The 24,934-nt window shown below is 41.9% G+C and overlaps 1 protein-coding gene across 2 annotated transcripts in view; it reads left to right on the top strand.

Annotated features, from left to right (window-relative positions):
- Positions 1-24,934, top strand: part of KATNAL1 (katanin catalytic subunit A1 like 1) — an 82,938-nt gene that overhangs the window by 22,298 nt on the left and 35,706 nt on the right. For both annotated transcript variants that reach the window (XM_075198947.1, XM_075198948.1), the window contains exons 4-5: positions 511-676; positions 19,103-19,230. In XM_075198947.1, coding sequence (XP_075055048.1) covers positions 511-676; positions 19,103-19,230 — 294 coding nt within the window. The remainder of the gene's footprint in view (positions 1-510; positions 677-19,102; positions 19,231-24,934) is intronic.

Here is a 24,934-nt window from a genome sequence, read left to right as displayed (position 1 = left end):
TGTCTATGGTCACAGAACTCCTCAGGGAATTGTAATATCCTTATATTTTACAGCAGTGGCTATATTATACTCTACTATATCTGTATCTATAGGAATCCTGAAGTGTCATAAGAGGGATCACCGAAATACATGTGCATTTAGAACAGTTAGAGGTCAGGTCAGGTCTAGAAAGCTGTGCTACCTAGCACCATCAATAAGGAACACCAAGGGAAACTCAAATCTCACTTACTAAGAATTTAAATAAAGCGGTAGCACCACATAGTATCATCAATATAAAGATGGATATTATCTATTGAGTAATTACTTGCGTCTTTGAATGGATGGTGATGTGAGAGTTAAGCTCTTACCAGATCAGTCTGTTGTTTGTACTCTGCATATGCTCCAGCCAGTTTCTTATTTTGAAAGTTTATCATGATGACATCCAAAAACATAGATATGAGGAACAGCTTGTACAAGCAAATGTTCTCGGGTGGACTTATTCAGTATTTGGTTTGCTTTTGTGTTCTTCAGGGCTCCTCCTCAAGTCAGACGACCAAACAGAGATGTAAAACTTTTACGGAAAGAATCTCCAGCCATCCAACCTCATGTACCTGTTGGTAGAGCAAATCCCATCTCAAAAAATGACAAGCCCTCAAACCGGGAAAGGGAAGCCAGAGGACGGGCTAAAGACGACAAGGTAGGAAGTTTGTGAGCTTTTATGTACTCTCTAGTATTTCATGACCTATGCATTTTGACTGCATTAAATGCTTGTTTTCTGGATCAACTGGAGGTGGATGTAGGTTGCCATAAAATTGGACTAGACTATTTTGTTTTGATAGTTAGGAGCCAGGGCCTAAAAAAGAGGAGGCATCTATTTTATACGGAAACATTTTTGAGAGACACACAATGATTAGGAAAGGGCTATGTCAAATAGTGACTGACTGGTACATTCTTCACAGCAGTGCTCAACACATTATACCATGATGTACCCAACACCGTATGCTAGAGCATCATCCAGTGGTCTCACATCTTTTCTTTATCTCCTCCACCCCCGGGGGCAAATTGAGGATTTTTAGAGGGGGGGTTTCCATGCTAAGCCACCATTGGGCATTGCAAGTGGTGTGGCTATAATTTTAGACAATACTAGGCTGCTCTCCATCCTCTTCCCATCCTTTTCAAATATATGGAACATGCTTCGAACTCCTCTTTCACAACCCAGTGCAGCGTGAAGCAGGACATACCATCTAACTATCCTTGTCCTGACTGAGTGGGACAGTCACCCATAATCGGGACTGCCCCACCAGAATCAGGGCAGTTGACAGACTGCCCTGCTCTCTCCTACCTGTTCTTGCTGTTTTCACTATCAGCAGCTTTTGTTTGTGTCTTAAGCTCAGTTGCTGCTTGTCTGGATCCTGGAATGTTCGGGCCCTGTTTTGGAAAAAGCATAAGTACATGAAATATGGAAAGCCTAGCAATACATGAATGCTCCAAGTCTACCTCCCTCTAACCAACCCCGACATTAAATATAAAACGCCCATGTTTAATTAATTAGGCAACCCTCACTGCAATCAGCCCTGATGCAAAATGTATAGCATTCCACCTAATAAATATATCTATATCCCCCTCCAACCAGCTCCAACATTAATTTGTTAGTATCAACATTTAATAAATAAATCTTTTTCCACCCAGACAACCCAGTATTTAAATAATTAATATTTACATATAATAAATAGCCCTTTTTATATCCAACCTTGGATCCATGTTCAGTTAATAGCCCCCACAACACCCCAGCATTAAATTAATAGTCCCATCAACCCACTTTATATTAATAAGCTTCACCAGAACCCCAGTATTAAATTAGTAGCTCCCACTACCAATAAATGATTACCTCCCACCCTCACTCTACCATTAAACTAATACCCTCCCCCACCGCACTACATAAAAAAAAAAAAACTTACCACCATCCCACCACACTTACATTGAAAGCCTCTTTCCCTGACACTTACTCTTCGCCTTGCGGCGCCATAGCTTGCATGTCAGCGGGGAGAGATGGGTGGTCGCACACGGGTGTGAAGATGAACAATCAGCGGCTGGTGCCTGTAAGGTGATTGGTCCTGGGAGAAGGTACCAGCCAACCAGAAGTATACTGTTCTATCTGCACCTCATTCGCATTCCGGGCCTGAGGGAGTGGGGGTTTCCAACAACTGGACCCCCCCCAAGTGCGCATCGGACTAAAGTTCATTGGTTCAGAATGGTTACATTCAGCCAAGCTCTCAGACAAGCTAAGGGTAGTGTAAAACTTCATTGCAGATGATCTTTTGTGACGACATGTGCCTAGATTTGCACAAGTGTGCCTAGTTTTATGGAAAAGGGCATGTATTGGTGGGCCAAGACAGCAGCTTCTGAAAGAGAGAGTACAAATGTTAACACCTAATGCTGTAATAATTTGAGTGGATTTGAAATGTTTCTTGCTAAATATAGCATAGGTGCACAAGTACATCGAAAGCAGATGGCATGTCGGGGAAGCTGGTTCCACTTCAGTTAAAGTGTAGTATTTACAGCAGCTCTTATTTTAAACAGTATACAAATATACTTGTTATCAAATATACTACAATTCAAAGTTGTCTGTCAGCCCAGATTATTATACAAATACACTGGTGTCCAATGTAAAAGAATCTATCTATAGGCCACACTCTGTAATATGTTTGTGCTATACTTGATTTGGAGTTTCTTTAGTACTACAGGGACACTAAATATAACATTAAGTTCGCCCTCTGTGCGTAGAATTAATATTTATGGGTGTACCTACATGCCTCTAAATTCAATAGGAACTATAAGCCTCAATTATTATTGATTGTTATTGAATTGATAGGCTGCATACAAAAATAAATGACTCATTGTGTGTAGGGGACCCATGCGCTTTAAAATACTACGCTTACGCTGCCTTGACTTCCGACAAATGTAACCATCTTTGCTGAGCAACATACTGTAACTTGCATTTAGAATCCATTTAGTAATTGCAATAGTATTTGCAAGTCAGATTGTGTCCTGAAGCTGAGAGTTGGGCAAAGCTGCGCCTTGGTTCATATGGCTCCAAACCAAGATCTTCCTGGGAGTAAGCGCAGCGCCGCTGTGAGTCTAGAACATCCTTTACAGGGGTTAATACATATATGAACATCATTTGTGTCTTATATTTATATACACTACACTTAAAGCAGGCCAGCAGCAATGCACTGTCTACTGAACATGTTCATAATATTAGAAAATTCCCATTTCAATAGATCATTAGTCATATACTATACAGAGTAAGGACTTACATTAATAATTACATCCAACATGCAGTACTAGAGAAGTGGTACTGTGTTACTTGTCTGTATTAAACAAACGTGGACACTTCCAGGGACATATCGTAAAATCCTGGGTCTGTCGCAGGAATTTAGGGCATAGTGCCTACTTTTCCAGAATGTCTTGGGAGACTCCAAAATTAGTGGGGTACCTCCAAGACACCCGATAAAGAAGGCAGTTCTCTAGGAGAGCACTTGCATACCACAAGGTGGATGGTGACATGATGCAAATACGTGTATTTAAGCTCCGCCCACCTCTGTTAAACGCTGAGCAGCAGGGGCGTAATGATGTGAGTTGTGTCATCACCGCCTTGCTACTCAGTATTTATTGAGGTGGGTGGTACTTAATGACACAATTACCCCACTGTCTTGGTGACGTGATGCATGTCACCAAGTCCTGACCACCTCATCTTTCCTAAGTAGGCAAGTATGTTTCAGAGACAGTTGACTGCTATGGTTAATGTTACTAAAGTTAAAAAAATAAAAATAAATGAATGTAGGAGAGTGCTGTGTGATAGCAGGTGAAGTCGCACCTGTAATCCTACTGTGCCTTATGGTAGATGCTGTTTTTTGGTGATCACACAATGACTTAATATCATTATTTGCAAAACACTACTCCAACGCCGCTATATAACCAAGCATATGTTTTAAATATTTCACTAAATGGGCATCCCTTGAAGCCGTCATGGTTGAGCTGGCTGTGAAGACATTTTCTGTGTCTCTCTATAATTAGTGGTGAAACTCTAAGCATGTTGGCAATGCTTTTTTTTTTTTTTTTTTTTTGTGTGTGTGTGAAATACAGAAAGTAATTATTTCCCCATGCATACGAGATTATTGTAAAAATAAAACAGCCAGACTGCAGCTTGTGTGGGTTTCTCTCCTAGGGGTTTGAAGGGCTGCTCATTAGTGTGTGTGACTGGCATGCAGGCAAAGTGATTGAACAGCAGGTTTGCTTAGCAACCAACCACAAGTGTCAGCAGAAGTGTTGCAGACAGCACTGCCGCTCGGATAATTTTCAGATCCCGCATAAAGGAATCTGTCCTTTGGGGTTTGCTTATCGCCTTATTAATGTCTTGGCAAATATAGGCTTTATTTAACCCGTTGCTTCCTCCAGGGATAAGTAGTAGATGGCTCTCGGTAAAAAAGAAATAAAATCTGATATGAAAATAGGTCCCAAACCTCAAGCTGCACATAAAAATACACTTGAGACTTAATTATGCAAAAATATCTTATCCAGTTGAGGTTGTTTTGTGAGCACGAATGTTGGAATTCTGCAGTCGGTGTCATTTCCAGTGCGCAGTTCTGTGTTATCTGCAGTCCATTAATCTGCGCAGCTAGTTCTGAAATGTCACAGTAGGGTATACACATGGTAAACTGCTTAATTGCAAATCTGTTCTGGATTCGCAGCCAGTCTGTACTGAATGTATACATTAACACTATACTTATGCTACCCGGTGTAAAGGAAAAGGAACGAGAGACTAGGTGGGGAGAGCAATTTCTGTGTTTGCAGAATTAGCTGTGCAGTGTAAAATGATTCCCTTCTGGTGTCTGTAAATGGTATTCATCACTTTTAAATGCCTTAAAGATAGGAATCCATGTACCATTTTTATGTCAATTGTAACTATTAAAGAATGGAGGTATGATAATATTCCTGACATGGGAATTTTCCAGTTTTAGGGACAGTAGTTATTATTATTAATTAAAGCAGCACAGCAATGCACTGCTCTGGCCAATGGGGGAACAGCATACATAAAAATACAGTGACATGCAAGCAACGAGATGAGGTTGGATAGGGCCCTGCTCTTGAAGGCTCGCAACCTAGTGGGGATGGGATACACTTGAGGAGCAAGTTCGGCTCGGAGTTTGGGGCAGAAAGATATCTGTACCCTGTGAGGGGGAGGGCTGAACGAGGTGATTGTTGTGTAGGCTTCAGAGAATAGGTGGGTGGGAACATTTAAATCTTTGGCGGCTGGAAGGGAGGCTGATAAGGGACGGTAGTGAATTTCATTAGTAGGTAGAGGAACAGGAGTAGTAGTGTAGATGGGAGTAGAGGGGGTTATCACCCATTTCACTGGCCCTTTGTCATAGGGCCTTTATTAAATGGCACACCCCCCTTCCAGGTGCCTCTTTATATTGTAGGACCTCTAGACTCCCTATTAGAGTCACATACACACTTGTGGCCTTGTGTCATCTGCCACGCACCCCCATTTGCTGGGAGCTCCCTCCAACCTCCCAAGTCCCGGCACTTCAACATGGTCACCAACGCTGAGCGCGGAGAAACTAGTCTTTATAGACTCTGGTCTTCCATATGAGCCTCGCATAGCCAACACTGGTACCGTCGCTCCACGTGACTAACCTTCAGCCAATAGCAGTGGCGCAGCTCTCCGCATCACCTGCTCTTGCAAGGCCTGTGCCTCATCTCCTCCAGTGCCCCCTGGGGACCTCGCCTGCTGTTGCCCCCAGGTTACTCTGCAGGCGCTTTTATAACCATGACAATAGCCGGGTATCTTTCACTCAGTGTGGGAGTTACAGCTGACTGCAAAAGCTAGGTGAAAAAGCTCCAGGCCCAGGTATTTTACAGTGAAAATGTCCCCTGTGATGGGACAGGCTTACTATGCCACCACTGTTTATGGGATTTTGCTGGCTCCACTTTTGTACTCCTACTCAGGGGCGCACGCAGGGGGGGTTTCTGGGTCTCCAGAAACCCCTCCCCTCCGCTAACGAAGTGCCCCACATAGCGGCACTGTACTATATAGCAGCCGCGGCGCTGTCAAAGAAGCGTCCACGGTGGTGCTGTATTGTGCGCATGTGCAGCAGCTCTCTTGCAAATTTTTTTTCCTGCGTGCGCCCCTGCTACTGGTGCTGCTCTGCAAAACCAGTCACTCACCAACTCTGTGAGTGCCAACTGCACTCATGGAGGGTGATCACTGCCACCACCAGGCTCCTTCACCAGCACTTGGAATCGCTCCTGCTTCGTGAACAATGTGTACTGGTTGTCCTGGCTGAATCCTTGCTGAGCGTTTACAGTGCTTCAGGGCTGCTGGATATTTGGCTGAAAGGATGAAGCTGACATACTCTCCGAGAAGTTCAGGGGAACTTCCCGAAATTCAAGAGTCTCTGAACTTCTGCGAGATTAGGCTTTAGGGCACTAAACTTAATTACCACCATACAACTAAGAGGCCCTAATAAACTGGTGGATTTGCCAGTAAACTGGGCTCACCCTGAGGGCTCAGGTCAAGAAATGCTGTAAAGGTTATAGGTGCTTTCCAGAGAAGCACATATTTAGGTGTAAGGTGTAGGTGTAAGTTACTAAGAGGGACAAATACCTCCCTACTGCTAACTAACAGATTAATTGCTTCATTTATTTAGTTTGTTTTGCGTAACCCTAATGTGGAAAATCTGCAACTACTAATAATACCAGTTGTAAGCTGTTGTATCCTATCTCCTGGATTGTACCTTTCCATCATTGTATGTGTGCAGCTGCGTGACACCACTTACGCCAAGAGATGGGGATCATACTGTCTACCCCAGGAGATGGGGATCATACTGTCTACCCCAGGAGATGGGGATCATACGGTCTACCCCAGGAGTTGGGGATCATACGGTCTACCCCAGGAGATGGGGATCATACGGTCTACCCCAGGAGATGGGGATCTTACTGTCTACCCCAGGAGATGGGGATTATACTGTCTACCCCAGGAGATGGGGATTATACTGTCTACCCCAAGAGATGGGGATCATACTGTCTACCCCAAGAGATGGGGATCATACTGTCTACCCCATCATAAATGTGCATTTCTATGTAAGTTTCTGGAAAATACTGCAAAAAAATTAATTTTAGTATCCATTCATGTACACTGTTTGGACATGCTCCCTTTTGTATGTTTTTAAGTAGTGTGTGTTTTTAAAATTCATCTTATTTGACTGTCCATCAACTCATAACATGCAAAGCTTAAGAGTCCACTTTATAGTGTTTATTGGCCTGTAAACTGAATTTGCTATGTGACGTTGAGGTGGTGTTCCGTTACACAGTCCTGATCAGCTGAGGGCGCCTGGAGCTCTCTGCATCCATAGACCGACCAGATGCAGGTTCTCCATCTGCTTTTCAGCAAGTCGTGTGTAAAAGGCACTTGACATTAGAGCGTACTTGGCTCCTAGCTGCAAGTACAAAAGAACAGCAATGGGGTGGAAAGCAGTTCATGTTATAACATTCTCTGATGGAGCAAATACTTTAACCCTTCCATAACTCATGTCTGGTTTAATGTATGCTATAGTAAAATGTGCTATATTTTAATTACTGCATGTTCGTCTGAACGAGGATCATCATCATCAGCTATTCTTATAGCGCCACTAATTCCGCAGCGCTGTACAGAGAACTCGCTCGCATCAGTCAATGCCCCTTTGGAGCTTACAGTCTAAATAAGATCAAGTCCAATCTTATTGAACTATGGATAGATAATAATTTATTGATTTAAAAAGAGTATATCCCATATTATTTACAAGTCTGACACAAATAAAGTAAGTTGCACACAAGTCCGAGGTCTTCTTAGTCATCAGTGGACCAGGTTGACTCGTTTCAGCTTGATCTGGATTCCTGGTCATTTTGGGTCCACATGTGTAGTGATTTGGGGCCAATATGGTATAACACAACCTAATTGGTTGTCTGAATCACCGTTTGTGTTGGTAGCTGTAATCCTAGAAGTATTTCAGCTTAAACACCAATCAGTGCAAAAGTATTTCATGGACTTGGTCCATCTGTTGTCCATCAGTGATTGCTCTGGACCTCGGTGGACTCCATTGTTTTAGTGTGGCATTATATTCCTCTGCACTAGTGATGGAAGTGAGCTGGTATACGTTCGTATGCTGTACTGACTCTTCTCCTACTGCTTTAATTGGAAAACCATCAAATTCCATTCACTTACATTTTCCATACCGCCACTTCTAAATTTCCACTTTGACAACTGCTGTGCACTATAGAAAATATATTGGGAGCTATAACTCTACAAGAATGTAGCATGAGGATGAACACCTGTGACTGAATTACATTTTGTATTCTTAAATCGTACACATTTTACTAACAATAGTGCAGATGATGATATCAACACAAGCAGTGTACAGTACAAGCTGAGGCATTTAAAGTAATGCTGGTTGAAGAATGGAAAAATGATTAAACCTGTTCAGCAAGATATCTGCATTGGCCCGCATCTGGCCTCAAAATGTTGCACGTTTCAGCGAAGAAGTTGCCGTTAAGTGTTCACAGCCAACCGCAAACACAGAATTCTTTGACCACCATTGTCCCAGCTCTAGTTATAGACTATTATTCCCAACAAATGCTAATTTACAAATGCAGTGCAGAATGGCAGAACAAAAGCTGAACTTGAAGAATGTTTCGCCAGAACTTTGCACCTCTACGAAATAGCATGATCCGCCACAAGACTCGATCCAATGCAAAATTTTGCAGGTTTTGATTAATTCTTGTTTCAAATATTGTCAGCAAAGAGCAGACCACGCTCATGACAATACTGGACTTTCACTCTTGCAACAGAGGGATAAAAACACTGCCGCCTTCACTGTGCATTAAAGAGAAACAAGCTGAAATTAGAGGCATCGGGGTAATCAGAGAGGACAATAGCTGTTGAATTACCAAAGTGAGAAATTAAATTCAAAGGACAGAACTAATAAAAGAAGAAAGGGGCATATTTAATAGCGAAAAGACTTACTACCAGAGAAAAATGGGTGTTTTAAAATTTCCAGTGTGATAACTATTTGCACCCGGTACATATACAGCACTATAGGCCAGTCGTATGCAAAGTGTTATTGGTCTTTAGAAGTTAACAGAAGAGACCTTTGAAACGAAGGTAACTGCCGGATACACTCTACCACAAAGTGTACCTAACACAATTGTGGCTAGGCATGGTCCTTTGAGTCTAAATAACTTAAAATACACTACAAAATTTGTTTTTTTTTGCTAAGATAAAATATCCATGTCTGAAGTCTGCAATCTTTCCGACCTAGGCCTGCAACTATCCCTAGCCTATCTATGCATATGGGCTTTGCCAGTCAAACTTTTCAACTTTTTTTTTGTTTGATTACATTTTGGACTGTTCACGTGTATTACCACCACTTCTCAGGGGTCAATCATGGAAATCCGATCTTATCGTTTGCTGTAGTTTCTCCATTTCTGTAACCTGCAAGTTCCTGGCCAGGCTGCGAAGAGATCTTAGCAGAGTACAGTACAGTACACATAAAATAATAGTTTCTACTTTGAATGTACGATAAATTGCTATCAATCTTCAGACAGTCTGAACTTAATCAAGATGACCTGTAACACAAAACCTGCTGAGCTGTGTATTGTTTTTCTCTAAGCTCTGATGATGAGTAAGATACAGACTAGGTTTATCTTTTTAATCTATATTAGACACATTTCTTTATGCTATGGTCACTGGTCACTAGATGGCAGACAGGAAATAGCTTGTTTTTTAAATGTCTTTCCTGAGAGTGCAGCTTTGTAAAATCCAGTCTGATTGCTGTTTTAAAGGAGAAGAAGAGATGTTTTCTGGGCTTTCATAATGCTTTATTGACAGGGCTATAGAGGATTATGTTTTCCGTAGGGATGAGCGCACTCGGATTTATGAAATCCGAGCCCACCCGAACGTTGCGGATCCGAGTCGGATCCGAGACAGATCCAGGTATTGGCGCCAAATTCAAAAGTGAAACTGAGGCTCTGACTCATAATCCCGTTGTCGGATCTCGCGATACTCGGATCCTATAAATTCCCCGCTAGTCGCCGCCATCTTCACTCGGGCATTGATCAGGGTAGAGGGAGGGTGTGTTAGGTGGTCCTCTGTGCTGTTTAGTTCTGTGCTGTGCTGTGCTGTGCTGTGCTGTGCTGTGCTGTGTTCTGCAGTATCAGTCCAGTGGTGCTGTGTGCTGTGCTCTGTCCTTCTGAGGTCAGTGGTGCTGCTGGGTCCTGTGCTGTGTCCTGTTCAGTCCAGTGGTGCTGTGTCCTGTGCTCTGTGCTTCTAAGGGCATAGTTATTTCCCCAATATTCCCCTGTGTTTAAAAAAATAAAAAAAAGTTTTTTTAAAAAATACCAAAAACTACTTTAATTTTTTTTAATTACCACAAAATTTGCACAACCAATCCTGCAGTATAAGCCCATTGGTACTGCAATATTACCAAGTTCACACATTCAGCAGTAAAAGTCCAGTGGTACTGCAATATTACAAAGTTTACACATTCTGCAGTATCAGTCCAGTGGTGCTGTGTCCTGTGCTCTGTCCTGCTGAGTTCCGTAGTGCTGCTGGGTCCTGTGCCGTGTCCTGTTCAGTCCAGTGGTGCTGTGTCCTGTGCTCTGTGCTTCTAAGGGCATAGTTATTTCCCCATTATTCCCAAGTTTTTAAAAAATAAAAAAAAAGTAAAAAAAAATAAAAAATTTAAAAAAAAAAATATATATATAATAATTATAACCAAATTTGCAAAACCAATCCAGCAGTATAAGTCCATTGGTACTGCAATATTACCAAGTTCACACATTCTGCAGTATCAGTCCAGTGGTGCTGTGTCCTGTGCTCTGTCCTGCTGAGTTCCGTAGTGCTGCTGGGTCCTGTGCCGTGTCCTGTTCAGTCCAGTGGTGCTGTGTCCTGTGCTCTGTGCTTCTAAGGGCATAGTTATTTCCCCACTATTCCCAAGTTTTTTAAAAATAAAAAAAAAGTAAAAAAAAATAAAAAATTTAAAAAAAAAAAAATATATAATAATTATAACCAAATTTGCAAAACCAATCCAGCAGTATAAGTCCATTGGTACTGCAATATTACCAAGTTCACACATTCTGCAGTATCTTGTGCTACATATAATGGAGACCAAAAATTTGGAGGATAAAGTAGGGAAAGATCAAGACCCACTTCCTCCTAATGCTGAAGCTGCTGCCACTAGTCATGACATAGACGATGAAATGCCATCAACGTCGTCTTCCAAGCCCGATGCCCAATCTCGTAGTACCGGGCATGTAAAATCCAAAAAGCCCAAGTTAAGAAAAAGTAGCAAAAAGAGAAACTTTAAATCATCTGAGGAGAAACGTAAAGTTGCCAATATGCCATTTACGACACGGAGTGGCAAGGAACGGCTTAGGCCCTGGCCCGTGTTCATGACTAGTGGTTCAGCTTCACCGACGGATCTTAGCCCTCCTCCTCCTCCCCCCCCCCTACAAAAAATTGAAGAGAGTTATGCTGTCAGCAACAAAACAGCAAACAACTCTGCCTTCTAAAGAGAAATTATCACAAATCCACAAGGCGAGTCCAAGGATGTTGGTGGTTGTCAAGCCTGACCTTCCCATCACTGTACGGGAAGAGGTGGCTCGGGAGGAGGCTATTGATGATGTAGCTGGCGCTGTGGAGGAACTTGATGATGAGGATGGTGATGTGGTTATTGTAAATGAGGCACCAGGGGGGGAAACAGCTGATGTCCATGGGATGAAAAAGCCCATCGTCATGCCTGGTCAGAAGACCAAAAAATGCACCTCTTCGGTCTGGAGTTATTTTTATCCAAATCCAGACAACCAATGTATGGCCATATGTAGCTTATGTAAAGCTCAAATAAGCAGGGGTAAGGATCTTGCCCACCTAGGAACATCCTCCCTTATACGTCACCTGAATAACCTTCATAGTTCAGTGGTTAGTTCAGGAACTGGGGCTAGGACCCTCATCGGTACAGGGACACCTAAATCCTGTGGTCCAGTTGGATACACACCAGCAACACCCTCCTCGTCAACTTCCTCCACAATCTCCATCAGATTCAGTCCTGCAGCCCAAGTCAGCAGCCAGACTGAGTCCTCCTCAATACGGGATTCATCCGAGGAATCCTGCAGCGGTACGCCTACTACTGCCACTGCTGCTGTTGCTGCTGTTAGTCGGTCATCTTCCCAGAGGGGAAGTCGTAAGACCGCTAAGTCTTTCACAAAACAATTGACCGTCCAACAGTCGTTTGCCATGACCACAAAATACGATAGTAGTCACCCTATTGCAAAGCGTATAACTGCGGCTGTAACTGCAATGTTGGTGTTAGACGTGCGCCCGGTGTCCGCCATCAGTGGAGTGGGATTTAGAGGGTTGATGGAGGTATTGTGTCCCCGGTACCAAATCCCCTCGAGATTCCACTTCACTAGGCAGGCGATACCAAAAATGTACAGAGAAGTACGATCAAGTGTCCTCAGTGCTCTTAAAAATGCGGTTGTACCCACTGTCCACTTAACCACGGACATGTGGACAAGTGGTTCTGGGCAAACGAAGGACTATATGACAGTGACAGCCCACTGGGTAGATGCATCCCCTTCCGCAGCAACAGCAACAGCTGCATCAGTAGCAGCATCTACAAAATGGCTGCTCATGCAAAGGCAGGCAACATTGTGCATTACAGGCTTTAATAAGAGGCACAACGCTGACAACATATTAGAGAAAATGAGGGAAATTATCTCCCAGTGGCTTACCCCACTTAGACTCTCATGGGGATTTGTGGTGTCAGACAATGCCAGTAACATTGTGCGGGCATTAAATATGGGCAATTTCCAGCACGTCCCATGTTTTGCCCACACCATTAATTTGGTGGTGCAGCATTACCTCAAGAGTGACAGGGGTGTGCAGGAGATGCTTGCGGTGGCGCGCAAAATTGCTGGACACTTTCGGCATTCAGCCAGTGCCTACCGCAGACTAGAGGCACATCAAAAAAGCATGAACCTGCCCTGCCATCACCTCAAACAAGAGGTTGTGACGCGCTGGAACTCCACCCTCTATATGCTGCAGAGGATGGAGGAGCAGCAAAAGGCCATTCAGGCCTACACAGCCACCTACGACATAGGCAAAGGAGTGGGGATGCGCCTCAGTCAAGCGCAGTGGAGACTGATTTCCGTGTTGTGCAAGGTTCTGCAGCCATTTGAACTTGCCACACGAGAAGTCAGTTCCGACACTGCCAGCTTGAGTCAGGTCATTCCCCTGATCAGGCTGTTGCAGAAGCAGCTGGAGAAAGTGAGGGAGGAGCTGGTAAGCCATTGCGATTACACCAAGCATGTAGCTCTTGTGGATGTAGCCCTTCGTACGCTTTGCCAGGATCCGAGGGTGGTCACTCTTTTAAAGTCAGAGGAATACATTCTGGCCACCGTGCTCGATCCTCGGTTTAAAGCGTATGTTGTGTCTCTGTTTCCGGCGGACACAAGTCTACAGCGGTGCGAAGACCTGCTGGTCAGGAGATTGTCCTCTGAAGAGGACCGTGACATGCCAACAGCTCCACCCTCATTTTCTTCCACATCTATGGCTGCGAGGAAAAAGCTCAGTTTTCCCAAAAGAGGCACTGGCGGGGATGCTGATAACATCTGGTCCGGACTGAAGGACCTGCCAACCATTGCAGACATGTCTACTCTCGCTACATTGGATGCTGTCACAATAGAAAAAATTGTGGATGATTACTTTGCTGACACCATCCAAGTAGACATGTCAGACAGTCCATATTGTTACTGGCAGGAAAAAAAGGCAGTTTGGAAGCCCCTGTACAAACTGGCTCTATTTTACCTGAGTTGTCCCCCCTCCAGTGTGTACTCGGAAAGAGTTTTTAGTGCAGCGGGGAACCTGGTCAGTGAGCGGCGAAGGAGGTTGCTTCCTCAGAACGTTGAAAAAATGATGTTTATAAAAATGAATAATCAATTCCTCAATGAAGTACAGCACTGCCCTCCAGACAGTACAGAGGGACCTGTGGTTGTGGAGTCCAGCGGGGACGAATTGATAATGTGTGATGAGGAGGAAGTACACACTGTAGGGGGAGAGGAATCAGAGGTTGAGGATGAGGACGACATCTTGCCTCAGTAGAGCCTGTTTAGTCTGTACAGGGAGAGATGAATAGCTTTTTTGGTGTGGGGGCCCAAACAAACCAATCATTTCAGCCAAAGTTGTTTGGTAGGCCCTGTCGCTGAAATGATTGGTTTGTTAAAGTGTGCATGTCCTATTTCAACAACATAAGGGTGGGTGTGAGGGCCCAAGGACAATTCCATCTTGGACCTTTTTTTTTTGCATTATATGACCAATCAACAGTCGTTTGCCATGTTCAAAAAGTAAAACCAAATTTAAAAAAATACAAGAAATTAAACCAAAAGTAAAATGCCGTGTCATAATTTAAAACAAGAGGTATTGACGTGCTCTAAAACTACTGTATTGTTGTTTATATTTTATAAACACTACACTTGAAAGCTTGAGTCTTTCAATAAAAAAGTAACTGTCCATTGCACGAATATTTGCAACAGGGACAATTTTAGGGTTAAGAAAGTCAACTAATAACACTTCGACGCTGTCTGTCTTTATAAACACTACACTTGGAAGTTGGAGGAGGTATTGTGGCCCCGGCACCAAATTTACTACCGGGGCCACTCCACTGTGCAGTCCATATTTAGGTGTATCAGATATTAAACAACGGTGACAGTTGATGCCCAATTTTTTAATTATATTGTGGCCTCGGTACCAAATTGTGTACCGGGGCCACCACACTACGCAGTCCAGATACTTGTTTGGTGGAATTCAGACCAGTTGAGGGTTTTATTATTATTATATTGTGTGGACCACTCTATCTATACCACACTACAACTCTATATACCACTCTATTTCATACTTTAATTCTATTTCATACTTTAATTCTATTTAATACTTTAATTCTATTTCATACTTTAATTCTATTTCATACTTTAATTTTATTACTAATTACCATAAAGAGGAACAAAATAAACCAATTTTACCAAAAGTATAATATGACTTAGACTTACAAACACTACACTTGAAAGATCGTGCCTTTAAATGAAAAAGTCAGTCTTCATTGCACGACTATGTGCAACAGGGACAGTTTTTTGGGTTTACAAAGTCAAACAATAACACTTTGACCCTGTCTGTCTGGGATCTCAATGACGAATTGTCTGTACCATGTTTGGAGGAGGTATTGTGGCCCCGGTATCAAATTGGGTACCGGGGCCACCCCACTATGCAGTCCAGATACTTGTTTGGTGGAATTCTGACACGTGGAGGGTTTTTTAATTATATTGTGGCCTCGGTACCAAATTGTGTACCGGGGCCACCACACTACGCAGTCAAGATAGATAGATGCGTATCATAGATAAAGTACATTCAGTGGTGTGGGGCAAATTGAAAAATATTCAAAATGCACTGACATTATCAAAAACAAGAGGTTGTCACACGCTAAAACTCCAACATATATATGATGGAGAGGATGGAGGAGCAGCCGTATGTGTAGTGTAATGCAGATCTGTTGAAGGTTTTTTATATATTTTATTGTGGTGCCCAGTGCCCACTCCTCTACGCAGTCCAGGTACATTTATTGGTGCGATTCATAAAAGTTCCGGGTTTTTAAGATATTGTGGTGACCCACTCCTCTACGCAGTCCAGGTACATTTATTGGTGCGATTCATAAAAGTTCTGGGTTTTTAAGATATTGTGGTGACCCACTCCTCTACGCAGTCCAGGTACATTTATTGGTGCGAATCATAAAAGTTCAGGGTTTTTAATATATATTGTGGTGACCCACTCCTCTACGCAGTCCAGGTACATTTATTGGTGCGATTCATAAAAGTTCAGGGTTTTTAATATATATTGTGGTGACCCACTCCTCTACGCAGTCCAGGTACAATTATTGGTGCGAATCATAAAAGTTCAGGGTTTTTAATATATTGTGGTGACCCACTCCTCTACGCAGTCCAGGTACATTTATTGGTGCGATTCATAAAAGTTCTGGGTTTTTAAGATATTGTGGTGACCCACTCCTCTACGCAGTCCAGGTACATTTATTGGTGCGAATCATAAAAGTTCAGGGTTTTTAATATATATTGTGGTGACCCACTCCTCTACGCAGTCCAGGTACATTTATTGGTGCGATTCATAAAAGTTCAGGGTTTTTAATATATATTGTGGTGACCCACTCCTCTACGCAGTCCAGGTACAATTATTGGTGCGAATCATAAAAGTTCAGGGTTTTTAATATATTGTGGTGACCCACTCCTCTACGCAGTCCAGGTACATTTATTGGTGCGATTCATAAAAGTTCTGGGTTTTTAAGATATTGTGGTGACCCACTCCTCTAGGCAGTCCAGGTACATTTATTGGTGCGAATCATAAAAGTTCAGGGTTTTTAATATATATTGTGGTGACCCACTCCTCTACGCAGTCCAGGTACATTTATTGGTGCGATTCATAAAAGTTCAGGGTTTTTAATATATATTGTGGTGACCCACTCCTCTACGCAGTCCAGGTACATTTATTGGTGCGAATCATAAAAGTTCAGGGTTTTTAATATATATTGTGGTGACCCACTCCTCTACGCAGTCCAGAAAGATACCTTGTTGCAACGTTTTGGACTAATAACTATATTGTGAGGTGTTCAGAATACACTGTAAATTAGTGGAAATGCTTGTTATTGAATGTTATTGAGGTTAATAATAGCCTAGGAGTGAAAATAAGCCCAAAAACTTGATTTTTAAACTTTTTATGTTTTTTTGCAAAAAAATCCGAATCCAAAACCTTAAATCCGAACCGAGACCTTTCGTCAAGTGTTTTGCGAGACAAATCCGAACCTCAAAAATAACGAAAATCCGGATCCAAAACACAAAACACGAGACCTCAAAAGTCGCCGGTGCACATCCCTAGTTTTCCGTACAAATTAATGGATAGTTCTGAATTTCTCATATTATTGAGATCTGCGTAACATTTAAGAGGTCTAATATAACTGAATCCTGACTCCTCTTTTTTTATACAAATACAATATGTGCAGCGAAGAGATCTATAACCATGGTGAGTTCTATCCTGTTCTATGATGAGCCTTGTAAGAAACATCCATTGCAGCATACTCAGGGTTATATTTACTAAACTGCAGGTTTGAAAAAGTGGAAATGTTGCCTATAGAAACCAATCAGATTCTAGTTATCATTTATTTAGAACATTCTGCAAAATGACAGCTAGAATCGGATTGGTTGTTATAGGCAACATTTCCACTTTTTCAAACCTGCAGTTTAGTAAATATACCACTCAGTCTGATAACTGTCCCCTTCCATTTCTTTTATACATAGGAGGGAAATGAATCAAGCTGCATTTTTTTTTTTCTTTTTTGTAACTTGCCGACAGTAGCCTCCATGCACATGGGTGTAAGTTCATGCTGGCACTTGTAGTGCCACAGGTGTGCAGTATAAATTGTGCCCTTGTCATAAATAATTATTGCCCCTGTTAGCAGTCAAATAATATTGCCCCCTTAATTTAATTATTAAATATTAATATCCCCTTAACTTATAAATACTTCCCCCCCTTAATAAAACTTGCCCCATAATTCATAGGTTAATGGTAGTTCCTCTTATGAATACCAGGATAGCTCAAGCAGCATGCCGGTTTCAGCTATCTATTCTATCAGAGGCAGGTGGGAAAAAAAATGCAGATTTTCTGGTGATGTTTCTGGCGCTTTTGACTAAACCTCCGGTGGGTTCAGTGTTTTGCTAACGTTTTGAGTTTGGACCCGCCAAATCTCTGGATAATACATCTGGCCAGTGTAAATGCAGCTCGATACATTTCCCCCAGGAGGTTATTTGCACATACGGTTGTTAAATAGATATATACAACTGTCCTGATCTTAGGGTTCTGTCCCGCTGTCCCACCTAGGAGGCTGTTTGTTCCGAGGGTGGAATCGTTGGGAGGTATCTAGGTGCTGCAGTATTTGGAGGGGAAGGGAGATTTCTAATGGGCAGTTGTAAAACACTAGGTACTCCCTCTTCCCCCATTGTGATGTGGTCACGCCCCCTGTCCCGCTGCCGGGTACTGAACCGTTGGGAGGTATATATTATTTGCTGTGCATATGTAAAGTGTACAGCATTTTCCAATGCAGACACTACAAACAACACAACACTCTCGCCCTGGTGAAGTCCTCAGATTATTGATATATTTTACATTGGATTGATTGAAGGAACTGCAGTTTCCAGAGCTACATACATTTTTAACGTATTTATTTAGCATTGTACACAGGCTGCGCCCAGCATGCTGGAAGCAGTAACTGTTCTTTGGTGATGGTTTGGACAGCTTGTTAACATGTTAACGTGGAAGTCCACCTTCAAACAACTTTAATTTCTGGGTACTTTTGTTTATTGTCCTTCACCTTGGTTACCACAACAGGTCTGTGCTTTTTCATATGTAATAGCAACAAAAATAAACAAATATATATATATGTATATATATATATATATATATATATATATATATATCTACTATATAAATGCCTAGTGGCGTGTGTGAAAAAAAAAAACACCAAGCTGCAGCGCCACCTGCTGGGCAGAGTTATACACTGACCTATATATTTCTTGAAGGAGAAGTGACAGTTGGGAGTGGTTGGTGGTTGCCGGGGGTGACAGTGGGGAGTTTTTAACACCTTAAGTAGCTTGATGAAGGATGTGGCGATGAAGATGAAGGATGAGGTGATGGAGAAAAATGATGAGGTGGTGACATGTGGACAAAACCACGTTAAAAAAGGGCGCTTGCATCGGGAAGTAACGCTCTTCCCCTGAGGAGGCCTGGGCTAGGCCCAAATGCATGACAAGAACCTTTTTAACACCTTAAGTAGCTTGATTTGACTAGAATGCATGAGTATCATGCACGGGTTAACATATATATATATATATATATATATATATATATATATATATATATAATATATTTTATTTCAACCTGTCTTACAGTTGTAGTAAACCTTTATCTTCTTTATAGGGACGGAAAAATCAGCAGGATGCGGGCGCAGACGCTGAGCTAAAGAAGTTTGATGGAGCCGGATATGACAAGGATCTGGTTGAAGCTTTGGAGCGGGACATTATTTCCAGAAATCCCAATGTACATTGGTACGTTTATAACTAGTGATCAAGTTTAGATCCAGGTTAGATATCACGTGGTATTTTTAAATAGGTAATATTAGCCCCTGCTTATTTATGTATTGAAGTACCTATTTACAGGGCTATATATTTACATTGCATTTGTACAAATTACAAATATATCACGCCATACTGACTGTTATATTATTCCATATATAGATAAATATCGATAGATATATAATTTGTTCAAATCAAACCAACTTGTTCATAGTCCTTATGATTTTCTGCTCGGACAACTGCCTGTATCTGTGATCTAGTGATGAGCAAAAGTCTCTGTAAATCTTCTGCTGCTCACACACAGATTTTGATTGGTCAGTGTCAGCCGGTTGACCATCTGCTGTACTGTGCTCTAAGATGGTCACCGTGCCCAATCAAAATTATATCCTACTGCATCAAATTTTATTAGATATGACAGAACACTGTGTCTGACGATGACTCCCATTGTCCTGTATGTGGGTCTATTGTTTAAACCAAGGGTATATACAATAATACAAAGCAATGTAGCCCAGGTTTTTATCTTTTTTGACGTCTGATAAACACAAGGTTAACGCAGTTGCTCTCTAATCTTTTACTAATTAGTCTTCTCTAATACATTTGACAAGCATAAGATCACCTTGTTTGTTGTCAATCTTTCTCCACTGCTTATCCAGATATCCTCACTTTTGAAGTGGGTGAAAATAAAACAATGTGTAGCCAACTGCATAATTGTAATGGTTATTGCAGCACAGAGTGTTTCAGGAGACAGGTTTGTTAATTTTCCCTATATGATTATGTTAGCGAGAACAAGGCTGTATGATGCGAGACTAATGGAAGTAAGTCATACTTACCAACTTTCTGCGCTTGCCTTCCGGGAGCTGCCGTGGGGGAGGTGGGCGATGCTGTGATGTAATGACGCAAACGCGGCATTTTACAGTGGGGGCGGGGCCAAATGCTGCGATTCCCAGATAATTGCGGTATTTTGGCCCTAATTCTGCAGATGCGGGGGATTGCCATACTCTCCCGGGAGTCCATGAGACTCACCCGAAATGCGGGAGTCTCCCGGACATTCCGGGAGAGTTGGCAAGTATGAAGTAAGTAGGAAGCCTGAGAGTTAGATAGTGGACGGAGCAGGGACCCCCAGTTGCACCGTGTGTGGATGTGAGACACCTGCATCAGTGTCAAAGACCCTTCTATAGGAAAGTTTTTACATCTAACTTGTCTTTTTTTATTCTTTGACTTACCGAGCTCAAAACTGAGCTTGGAGCTTCTAATATGTAACAGAGAGAGGGTAAAAATTAAGCTTTGTTTCAAGTTCATTTATTAATTTCACGGTATGTGACGATTTCTTGTAACCCAATGTTCCCAGCTCCCTCTCTCTTTCTGTCAATCTTCTTTCCTTAGCTGGTTATCAGGACTCGTCCAAGCTTGTTTATGTGCCAGTATAAGACGAGAGTCCCTGACACTTTATTCTATCTGTCCGAACAGAAAGCGCATGAATACAGAAAGCTGCTTCCTACAAATAGTCCATGTAGAGCGCCAAATGCAGCGATGCAGCAGATCCACGCTCCTTATAAATATACTTTTGGAAATTGTTACTGGCTTAAGTGATTAGCGGCCAAGCAAAACAGAGCTATATCTAAGCCTGCGAAATCCTACACCTACCTGCGAGTTTATGTTTCTGTCTTGAAATGCAGTTTAGTATTCATACATAATAAAGCTACACTTCTAGGCTGATTTGTGAGTTTGCAGGAAAATGATTTGTTTCTCAGAAGGGAATTTCTTGATATTATAAATGAAAGCTTAAGAGGAGACCGGTAAACAGTGCTTCAAAATCCCAACTCTGGAACTCTTATTGCAGGCCATAGGCTAATTTCCTATATAAAATGTAATCCCATGGTTAATATGAAAATATATCCCATTTATAAGTAGGGTTTATTTTCACAATATATTTCTGCAGATGTTCAGTGAAATCAGAATCATTCTGTAAACAGAAATTGTCATTTATCTGCTTGTTTGTATTTATTAATGTGTCTGACTGGTATAAATGGGAATATCTTCCGTAGTCTCCAGCGGAACAGTTATCATGAACAATATTACAATACGTGACTTGTTTTATCAAGCAATGATGTTTTACTTCTCTGGTATGCTATCCTCTTATTTATAATTTGCAGAGATTATCTTTCTGATCAAAATAAAGAAGTGTAATTTTTTCATATGATTAGAAGCTATGTCTGGATTTCATGTGAAACCGTCCTTGATGTGACTTGGGTCTTACCAACTTCCTAATATATCTTGTTTTACGTATCGGAAATCACTTCCTTCTGCTTAAATCGGGCAATAACGATATAATACAGCATAGCCAGATAGGAAACCTGAATGGTAGGTTGTATCATGATATATGACATGGGGTGTGCACACATGGATTTTTTTTTTTATCACCCACCCAGATTGATGTTCCATTTCCAGAGTGGTAATTGGAGGCTAGCCACAGGTACCAGAAATGAGTGATCTTTTTGGAATAACAGACGGCCTGTACCAGGCACCAAATTACAGGAACTGCACACAAAGAATAGGACATTTAGCTTCTATAGTGCAGTTTGATAGAAGAAATGAGTTCATAGGCTGTCTGTTCACCAATAGGGATCAATAAGCCCTTAGTGTACATGTGTCCAGCCGCAGGCTCCCGCTACTGAAAGGGAACCACATCGGGTGGAAGGAAGATTACTAATGTGCACAGAGCCGTAATAAAATAAAGCAGCAAATACAGTGCTATGGTTGCTTTCGAAGCCTGGAATACCACAACCTAGCTGGAAACCACTTATTGTTCTAGTCCATCTCCAAAAGCAGCCGTTTGGATTCTCTATGGCCAGCAACACCATTTAGTTATTGTAGAAGTCATTAATGCTACTTTGTTGAAGCAAAAACCAGAAACATCCAACTGCAAATAGAACAGCTACTTTGTTGGCAGCATGTTCAAAAAAAACTTAGTCCTTAGTTTTGCTAATTAAACTTATGTCCTAGTGTGTTCTACAAGGTCAGTAGCATTATAATTATAGATTCACAATACAGATTTATATCACTTAAATATGGTCATTAACCATTTAACCTTGTGATGGGCAACAAGCGGCCCTCCGAGCCTTCGCCTGTGGCCCCTAGCCCCTTCCTGATTTATTGTCAGATTTGTTTGTTATAGCTTGTAGCACTTGTTTAGTATGGCTGCTGATCTGTTATTACAGATAGGTGTCTCTTTCTTTGATCAAATATATTCTTTTACTCATTACTGAGATTAAAGGCAATTTGTGGCCTTTTAGAAGGTTAGAGGGCCTGTGCTCTGCCCTGACTTGCGCACCCACATGCCTGTGCCCTCCCCTGACTTGCACACTCACGCGCTTGTGCCCTGCCCTGACTTGCGCACGCACACGCCTGTGCTTTCTCCAGATTTGTGCACCCACACGCCTGGGTCCTCCCCTGACTTGCGCACTCTCATGCCTGTGTCCTCCCCTGATTTGCGCACCCACACGCTTGTGCCCTGCCTTGACTTGCGCACGCACCCACACGCTTGTGCCCTGCCTTGACTTGCGCACCCACACGCTTGTGCCCTGCCCTGATTTGGGAACCCACACGCTTTTGCCCTGCCCTGACTTTGGAACCCACATGTATGTGCCCTCCCCTGTTCTGCGCACCCACACGTATGTGCCCTGCCCTGACTTGTAAGAAAATGCTAAGACGTTCACTTAAAATGCACAGACTTTTATTTGTTGCTTTGGACCCTCAGAACAGGGCCATCTTTTCCATTGGGCACGAGGGGCAGCTGCCCAGGTGCCCCACGGGCAAGGGGGCCCCATAGGTACGGCTCTTAATGAGAATAAATAATCCTGCAAAAGAAAAAAACCTGCAAAAAAAACCTACAAGGGTCACAGAGCAAGTACATCGATCTATCTCTATCTCTATATATCTATATCTATGTCTGTATCTGTATACATCTATATATCTATATCTATATCTAGGGGCCCCGGTGCACTGCTTTGCCCGGGGGCCCATAATGTTGTTAAGATGGCCCTGCCTCAGAACTATCCGTGTTAATGAAGCAGACCACAAACAGTGTACTCCAATGTGGACACAGCTGTATGTGTGTGGCCTGTCCACTTAATATCAAACTGATGAAGACTGCTAGGTTAAGTGTAACATTTAAAGATCCAATTCAATAAATTTTGCATGGGATTTCTGAGCATCGGCTTGGACTTTTTCATATACTTCCATGGCCTGTTTGGTGTGCACAGATGGCTATTTGACATATGAACTACATCAAATATTGTCTGGACAGGTGTTTGTGCTTTAATTATTGTTCCACTAAACAAACTGGTCTATATATTTGTGAGCAGGAATACCTAAGAATTTGACTCCGTAATGAGTTGGACTGCTTGCTATATGTTTGTAGTTCACATAGCATATTTCTGAATTATTGAACTATTTCTGTATTTTGTATATATTTTTTATTGGATCATGCTGATCTTTTTACCTTTTCTATCATTATTAAAATTTAATTTAAAACTTAACAAGGAGATCACTGAATCTAGTAAGGGCATATTTTATGTAACTGGACCGTTGCACATTGTAGATCACAAAATAATTTGGGTTTTTAGAGTAGATCAGAGTCCAAAAGTCTGACCACCGCTGTAAGATAATAGTGAAAGGGAAAGTAGCCCCATCAAAGTTCCCCACTGCATTTGGACCCTTGTCACTATAGATTTCAGAAAGAGGAGTATCACACACCTGAAAGGATAGCGATAGAAACTACTATGTCAAGAAAGTTAAGCCCAACCAACAGTATTATATTAATTATAAATATGTTGCATAGTAACATAGTTGATGAGGTTGAAAAAAGACACCAGTCCATCAAGTTCAACCTATTTTGGATCTCCTGTGATCCTGCACTTATATTTGAAATTGATCCAGAGTAAGCAACCGCCAATCAGTTTCAATTATTAAAATCCCCCCAGACCCAATATTAAAGTCCTATTTTTACCCTATATCCACTACTATCCTTCATTTTAATTAACGGTCGTATCCCTGGATACACTTTTCCGCTAAAAATTTGTCTAACCCTTTCTTAAACATATCTATTGATTCTGTCATCACAACCTTCCATGGCAATGAATTTCATATTTTGACTGCCCTTACTGTAAAGAACCCCTTCCTTTGCTGGTTGTGAAATTTCCTCTCCTCTAACCTTAGGGGGTGACCGCGTGTCCTGTATATAGTCCTTGGGGTGATAAGTTTGCATGAAAGTTTTCTGTATTGACCCTTAATGTCTTTGTACATAGTAATAAAATCCCCTCTTAGACTCCTCTTTTCTAAAGTAAACATGCCTAAACTGGCTAACTTTTCCTCATAACTTAATGACTCCATACCCTTTGTCAATTTTGTCGCCCTTCTCTGAACCCTTTCTAGTTCCAAATGATCTTTTTTATAGCGTGGTTCCCAGAACTGTACTGCAAATTCAAGATGAGGTCTTACCAACGATTTATACAGTGGCAAAATTACACTGTCTTCCCTTGCATCTATTATTATTATTATTATCCTTTATTTGTTAGGCGCCACAAGAGTTCTGCAGCGCTGTACACAGCACAAACAGTATACTAAACAAAGTGAAACATTACACACAGTAAACAAAAAATACCAACATTTTAGAGAC

This window comes from Mixophyes fleayi, chromosome 2 (genome assembly GCF_038048845.1).
Source record: "Mixophyes fleayi isolate aMixFle1 chromosome 2, aMixFle1.hap1, whole genome shotgun sequence".
In the NCBI taxonomy this organism is placed as follows: domain Eukaryota; kingdom Metazoa; phylum Chordata; class Amphibia; order Anura; family Limnodynastidae; genus Mixophyes; species Mixophyes fleayi.
Note: the sequence above shows the minus strand (reverse complement) of the source record. Positions and strands in the feature narration are given on the sequence as shown.